The sequence below is a fragment of the Poecilia formosa genome, unplaced genomic scaffold (genome assembly GCF_000485575.1).
Source record: "Poecilia formosa unplaced genomic scaffold, Poecilia_formosa-5.1.2 Scaffold54, whole genome shotgun sequence".
Classification (NCBI taxonomy): Eukaryota; Metazoa; Chordata; class Actinopteri; order Cyprinodontiformes; family Poeciliidae; genus Poecilia; species Poecilia formosa.
In genome coordinates, this window is record NW_006799993.1 from 2,696,970 (window position 1) to 2,705,020 (window position 8,051).

General features: G+C 41.0%; 1 protein-coding gene across 1 annotated transcript in view; it reads left to right on the forward strand.

Moving 5' to 3' along the window:
- The window catches only part of btbd7 (BTB (POZ) domain containing 7), a 41,742-nt gene that overhangs the window by 14,722 nt on the left and 18,969 nt on the right, over positions 1-8,051 (forward strand). The window contains exons 2-3 of the mRNA XM_016672003.1: positions 359-564; positions 4,147-5,292. Of these exons, the coding sequence (XP_016527489.1) occupies positions 483-564; positions 4,147-5,292 (1,228 nt within the window). The 5' untranslated portion in view covers positions 359-482. The remainder of the gene's footprint in view (positions 1-358; positions 565-4,146; positions 5,293-8,051) is intronic.

Genomic DNA, 8,051 nt, shown 5'->3' on the forward strand with positions numbered 1-8,051 from the left:
TTGTAATATTATGACTTTATTCTCGTAATATTTCAACTGTATTCTCCTACTGGTATGACTGTATTCTTGTAATATTATGACTTTATTCTCGTGATATTTCAACGCCATTCTCCTACTAGTATAACTGTATTCTTGTAATATTAAAATATGTTAAAAAAAAGTAAGTCTGACCCTAATATATCATCGTAAAGTTGACCTGATGTCAAACAGGTCACTCTGAACTGTGGAAGGGAGTGCGTTGGTGGAAAACAAATCCAGATATGCCAAAACTTAAACCAAAAATTCGATTACATTGAGATGCTAGGCGCAGTCTGACTTTAGCTTTCTGTCATCTTTCCTCCATTTTCTCGGGGTTCAGCGGCCGGGGCCTGAGGCTCGGAGGAGGCTTCAGGAGGTCCATGCCCGACCCCCACAGCTGAGGACCGAGCAGGATGACTCACCACCAGGGGGGCCCCCCAAACAACAAATGAAGAGACGTAAGGATGGGGGCCAATGGATCCAGTTATCCACACTCCTGCTCCCCGCGCATCGGAGGAAACACACAGACGCAGCAGACCTTTATAGGTAAGTTCATTTAGCTTCTCCATGCTGCGTTAAACTATTCCTGTCACTTCTCATGTAGGTTAAAAAAAAATTTTCTGCGTAATGAACCAGTATATATGTCTATCCTTCCTACAAATGCATACTAATAGGGCTCTGCCATACACTTACTCACACTTTAGATTAGATTAACCTGCTTCCATGGCAACTGATGGTGCAGGAGGTGAATAATTTTGTGCATAAGAGCTCTTGAACCGGGCTGTTGACTCAGAGCCGAGGCTGGAGCATTAGCAGGCTCTTCCAAGTGCCTTTCTCTGCCGCTTGGCCTTGTTTTGAAGCGTAGTGAAAGGCCGGCGAGCAAAGAAATGCAATTTCAAATCTCATTGACCAGAATGACATCACAAGAGGTATTTTTATTATTTCAGACCCTGTGGACTCACAATATGTTTGCGTGAGATTTTATTTTATTAGGGCTGTAGCTCATTTCAGTAATCAGTTGTTCTGATGATTAATCGATTAATCGGGTAAAAGAAATTAGCATATTTTACAGATTTTTTTTATTTATTTAACCACTTAAACATTTTTATGCAATTTTACAAATACATTAAAAGATGCAAGCAAAAACCAATAATTCAGTTCCTTTTTTAAATGAAATAAATATTTTATTGCCTAAAATGCAACAGAAGTTCTTTTAGTTAATTTACATGGGTGAAAATTATTTTTGTACAATTTTGGTTTTGTTGGTGCTCCGACTGTTTTGTTTTCAGCAAATGGCTTTTTCTGAGTCTCCACTGAGCGATTAATCGATTACTAAATTAGTGACTAATTGTTATTAACCCAACTAATCGTTTCAGCCCTATATTAGATTCTTCGTGGTCATAGTATGTTTTGTGACCTTATGCTATGATAGTGCTGCAACAAACGATTGTTTTAGTAATCATTTATTCTGTTGCTTATTGTGACTAATCGATCGATTAATCAGATTTTTTCATCAAATTGCCTTTTTAAAACATCTGTTTACTCCAGTTAACGATTAACTGATTATTTCAATAATGGATTCCTCACGATTAATCCGATTAATCGTTTCAGTCCTAAACTTTACATGAGAAGTAGCCGTGTGCAAGCTGCCCTGTGAAATGTGACCGTGGTTTTAAACAGCTTCTCTGACAGAACAGGCTGTTATTTTGCTGTGATAGCTGGTTTTAGAGTTGAATTGAACCCTCACTGTCTTCTTGAAGGAAGAGAAAGAGACTTCTTTGATCTTCCTGTGGAGTTATCATGAGCTTCGTCTGAGAGGTTAAAGTTTCGGTTTCTAAATGAGTCGAGCCCCAGTTTCTTTGAGCGGAGGGGGGTGGGGGGACTTCAGAGTGAATGTATTGTAGAAGAGCCAAATGATCTCCGTTGCCTGTGGTGTCCTGGAGCCGCTCAGTTGATCTGGCCCGGCCACAGATGATTCAGAGTTCCAGTGATTACTATGTGGGTCACATTGATGGATGCTGACAGGAGGTCAGGCGAAGAGGATCTCCTTGGCAGAGCCTCTGCTGATGTACCCACGCTGTCTCAAGCCCAACATAACTGCCATTTAGTGGAACAGATTGGTCTAAATCTGTGAAAATGGCTTTAAGTTTATAGGGCTGAAATGATTAATCGGCTGAATTGTGATTAATCGATTATCAAACGTAACCGTCAACTAAATTAGTAATTGGATAAACATTAACCAGATATTCTAAAATGTGTCATTTGCTGACAGAACACCCTCAATTAAGCCACAATTACATTAAAATTATTGTTTATTTTGCATTAAATATGAAAAAAATGACCCAGAACTCATCATATGGCTTAGTTTTACCTTCACCTGTTCAAATCCTTTTAATTAGGCACCTTTTTCTTTCTATTTATTAACTAGTTGATCCAAAAAATAGTTAACAGATCAACCCCAACAGAGTACTGATAAGTGTTTTGCATGTTTTAAATGATTTGTAGCATCATTCACTACAAATAATCTAGTGTACACCAGAGGAGTTCTTTGTTATTGCATTTATGGCAATAAAACGTTTATTTTCTTATTCAAAAATGAAGTTAATTGTTTATTTTAATATAATATAAAGTAAGCTTAAGTAGTTAAATGAAAAATCTGCCAAATTTGGCAATTTTTTTCATCCTATTTGATTAATCGTCAGAATATTTGATAGACTAATGATCGTTACTTGCAGCCCTAAAAGTTCACGAAGGAGCACAGCGTCTTGATTTACTGTTGCTCTGTGAGGAACCAATTTGTGCTCTGAAATCAAAAGAAACGGGGATCCTGGGTGTCTTGCGTTGCCGCTGAACGTGATCCAGGTGCCTGATCAGGCAGCGTGCGCCCAACCTGCAAGGGATGCCAGAGGCAGGTTGTACTTCTGTGTGTCCGCCTGCAGCAGTACCTCTGGTATGACTACAGAAACTCAATCAAATCTTTTTTGCTATTGGTTTGCCTACAACTGGATGCCATGAGTGGTGTTTGGTTCTGTTCAGGCTTGTGGAGCCAACACAGATTATTCACACACACTCATGGGTAATTTAGAGCCTAATGGAGAGCTTCTGGGCAGTGGGAGGAAGACCAAATGTCTGCAGAGAACCCACACAGGCTCCAGGAGAACATTAATAAATCATACCCAGAGGCTCACGCCAAGATTCAAAGAAAAGCTAGCATCCACATCACCTTGGACCCTTTTAGCAGATTAGCACTAAGGGTGTTTTCACATCTCGTAGTCTGCTAGATTTGGTTTAGTTGGGGACCAAAGTTGCAACATTTGTTACATTTTCAGCTGGTGTGGTTTCTTTTCTCATTTCACTGTCAAATCAAACCTTTTAAAAAAGACAACAGGAAATGTCACAAAAACCTGTGAAAAGGAACATGAGTACAGCGTCCTTTTTTTGTAAAATGTAAACAAAAATTGAGTAACGTCAGATTTTAGCGTTTCTTTTTCGTCTTTGGTAAAAGACCACAAACTATTTCTCCTTCTAGCGCTAGACTCACACGTTTGTTTTGGTTGCATTTACCCAGAATGCCCTGCGCTATTGTCCGCTTCCTGCTTTTGGAGCAGTCTCTGGCCCGCTTGGCTTTCACATTCATTCAAATTGCATCAGAGTTCACTTTAACAGAGGTTTGTAGGTAGATTAGAGTTTTCTGTTTTGGCCCACATCAGAGTTGCGTATTCCCACCTCTCCTAACGAACTGGACTTTCCAGATAAACAAACTGGATTTTGATTGAAGTGAACTAAACCAAAGCTCCAGCTTACATTCAGACAACACTACAGTTCATATCAATGATATAAACATACTGCTGCATCTCAGTAAATCAGAATATAGAGCTTCATAATGATGCTAGCCCAACTTTTGGAGCTCTTACAGCTTTAAATCTGCTAGGAAGTCTTTCTTTGGTCATTTTTCCAGAGAACATTTCAGGCAAAAAGATCATTATCTGCCAAAGTCAGAATCGGTACATCAGGCTTTATAGATCATTAATCGGCCAGAAAACTGCAATCAGGAAATGACGGAGACCCTAAAAATAAACCAAAACACCGCTCCCTCCTTTCTTATTTCTTCCTGTGCTTTTATTCCAGGAACGTCTTCGTACTCCCAACAGGGTTATGGCTGGGAGTCCAAGCTGTACAGCCTGGAGCACGGCCATGAGCGACCAGCGGACAGGAAGAAGAAGAGCCTGGGTCTGGCGACGCTCAAACGGCGGTTCATCAAAAGGAGGAAGTCCAGCCGCTCAGCGGACCACGCCCGGCAGATGCGGGAGCTCCTGTCTGGTTGGGATGTCCGCGACACCAACGCCCTGGCGGAGGAGTACGAGGGAACCGCTGCCCTCAAGGAGCTGAGCTTCCAGGCCAGCCTGGCCCGTGCCGAGGCCCCCAGCCTGCAGCGCGACCTGGCCGCGCTCTATCAGCACAAGTACTGCACTGACGTGGATCTCATCTTCCAGGGAACCTGCTTCCCGGCTCACCGCGCCATCCTGGCCGCCCGCTGCCCCTTCTTCAAGACCCTGCTGTCCTCTTCTCCTGGTTACGGCGCCGAGGTCCTCATGGACGTCGACACGGCCGGCATCGACGTGCCCATGTTCTCCGCTCTGCTTCATTACCTGTACACGGGGGAGTTCGGGGTGGGCGGAGCCGAGGACAGCCGGCTGCAGAACGTGGACGTGTTGGTTCAGCTCAGCGAGGAGTTCGGTACGCCCAACTCCCTGGAAGCAGACATGAAGGGCTTGTTTGACTACATGTGCTACTACGACGCTCTGCTCAGCTTCTCCTCTGACTCGGAGATGATCGACGGCTCTAATGAGAGAGGGGCAGTCGCCGCGGTGCCGACGGGCGGTTTAGGAAGCAGTGGCGGCGGCGGGGCGACTCCAGAGGAGGACCTCAGGGCCCACAAGGCCATCCTCTCTGCGCGCTCGCCGTTCTTCAGGAACCTTTTGCAGAGGCGCATTCGCACAGGGGAGGAAATGACGGAGCGCACGCTGCAGACGCCCACCAGGATAGTTTTGGACGAGTCCATCATCCCACGGAAATACGTGCAGGTCATCCTGCACTGCATGTACACGGACGTGGTTGACCTGGGGCTGGTGCTGCGCGGCAGCCCGTCGTCTTGCAGTTTGGGCGAGGTGCAGGCCCTCGTTTCAGGATGCAGGGGGGCGAGCACGCGCACGGAGGAGGCCATGGAGCTCTACCACATCGCACTGTTTCTGGAGTTCAGCATGCTTGCTCAAGGTAGGAAACCATCTGCACATGGACACGGCGAAAGTAACCAGAGATCTGTGTGAGGCTGAAGTGATTAATCGTGATTAATCATTAATTTAAATAATTGTCATCTAATTTAGTAATCGATTAATCTTTAAGTAGAGTACAGAGACTTAAAAAAAAGGCAATTTGTTGAACGAACAACGGTAACTAAGCCAAAATTATACTCAACATATTTACAGTTTGAATAAACTTTGCCTGTAAAATAAGTTTTACCCAGAATACGGTTGAAAGTAACCGGAAATCTGTGTAGAGCTGAAACAATTAATCGTGATTAATCAATCATTTAAATAATCACCAGCTAATTTAGTAATTGATTAATAGTTAACTAGAGTGTAGTTACAGACTAAAAAATGCCATTTGCAGAAATAACGTATTCAGAGGAGTAATTAAGCCAAAACTGTACAAAAAAATAAACACATTTTGCATCTGAAATAAAAAACAACCTTTATCTGTAAATATGTTCTACACAGAAATCCTCAAGTGGCATTTTTAGCTTCACCTCTTCCAAATTATTTCCTTTCCTTCCTCTGCTAGATTTTTACTTATTTTCTATTCTTCCTCCCCCCGTCCTTCCTTCCTTTCTGCTTTCCTTGCTGGATTCTTTCTATTCTTCCTTTTCTTTCCTTTTCTTTGCTAGATTCTTCCTTTGTCCTCTTCCTTTGCTATTCTTCTTCCCTTCTCATCGCTCCTTCCTCCGTTCCATCCTTGTTTTTTCCATCCTTAATCCCTTACTTATTTTAATTTCATCCTTCCTTTGTTAGTTCTTTCCTTTCTATTCTCCCTTCTTTCCTATCTCCCCATCTGTCCTTCCTTCCCATCTTCCCTTACTTCATTTGCTAGATCTTTCCTCCCTGCCTTCTCTTCCTCCCTTCCTGTTTTTCCTTCCTCTATTCCTATCCTTCCTCTCTTTGCTAGGTCCTTCCTTCCTTCTTTTCTCTGTTTCTATCCTTCCTTTCCCTTTCTGTCCTCCTTTTTTTGTTCCATCCTTCCATTATGTCCTTCTCTCCTCTTTTTAAACATACCAGTCTCATTGTCTTTTATTGTTTCCTCTCTTCTGGTGTTTTTGTCCAGTTTGAGGTTTAGCGCAGCCAGAATTTTTATGATCTGTAAATTTGCTGATGTGTTGTGTTGTGTAGCCCAGTGAATTGTTAGTTTGGTCTCATTCCTCAGTAATTCCTTCCTTCCTGTTCGGTCACTACCGCTGAAATAAACCCTCAACTCGGAGTGCGATAACAAATCATCCTTGCTTGAGTTCCTGAATCGATTTGCATGCTCACTGCGTCCTAATTACAGCATGTGCTGCATCATGAGATGTTTTTGTCACATCTGGCTCGATTTTATTTGTTTTTCTACGTTAATTATAGCCCTTTTTTTATTTATTTTTTTACATGTTGTGTCTAACCTTCACTGCTGGCTGTGCAGATTAAAACATGGGTTGCGCAGCATCACTAAGTGAGATATTAGGCCGTGTTCGTGCTGCGCCTGGCGGGAACATATTGCAACAAGCAGGAGCGGGAGCGGACAGCTGGTGCATGCATTAAGAAACAGAAGAGCTGCTCAGAGAAACTGTGAAGGATTGCTTTGTCACAATTATTGGGCACCATTTTTAAAGTTACAGTCAAAAACTAACAGCAATAATTTGTGTTATTTCGACCGTCACAGAAAACAATGGGGTTAATTTTTCGATAACACTTTATTTAAAGAGGTGTGCCTAAGACTGACGTGACACTGTCATAAACATGACGCAACACCTGTCATGAACATAAAGAAGTCTTTATGAATGTTTATGAAGTTGTCATGAAGTGTCATTCAGTAAATAATGACACCTTTAATGCAAAGTTGCTCTAAAAGTTGCATTAAAAGTCCATTAAAAGTGCCAACTTTGCATGATTTTGATGGTCATTTTTAATGGTCGTTTAATGCAACTTTTAGAGGAATTTTGCATTGGAAGTGTCATTATTTACCAAATTACACTTCATGACAACTGTTATAAACATTCATAAAGACTTCTTTATGTTCATAACAGATGTTATGTCATTTTTATGACAGGTCATGTCAGTCTTATGCACACCCCTTCAAATAAAGTGTTACCAAGTTTTCTAAGTCATATTTTCTCCATGTTATTCGTTGATTTATAAATGTCACCATTTCAAACTAAATATTCAATTAGCAAGGTAAATATTTACTTTACCAACAAAGTATTTAGCTTCAAATTAAATATCTAGTTTGGATGTAAATACTCCAAACTGAACTAAATATTTAGCTCAGAGCTAAGTATTCAGCTTGCTCAAGGCTTATTATTAGGTCAATGCCAAATATATAGCTTAGTCACTAAATATTAAGCTTTTATACCGTCCACCAGGCGCTCGACAGCGAGCGCCTGGTGGCCAGGCTTTAACACACGGAGCCCAATCAGGCTAAATAATACATATTTAGTTTAAAAAAAACATATAGCATTAAGCTAAATAAATATTTAGCTTAATAAATTCAGCATTAAGCTAAATATTTATTTAGCATTAAGCTAAATATTTATTTAGCTTAATGCTAAATGCTAAATTTATTAGCTTAGCTTTAGCTTAATAAATCTAGCATTAAACTTAGCTTAATGCTACATTTATTGAGCTAAATAAATATTTAGCTTAATAAATTTAGCATTAAGCTAAATATTTATTTAGCTTAACAAATTTAGCATTAAGCTAAATATTTATTTAGCTTAATAAATTTAG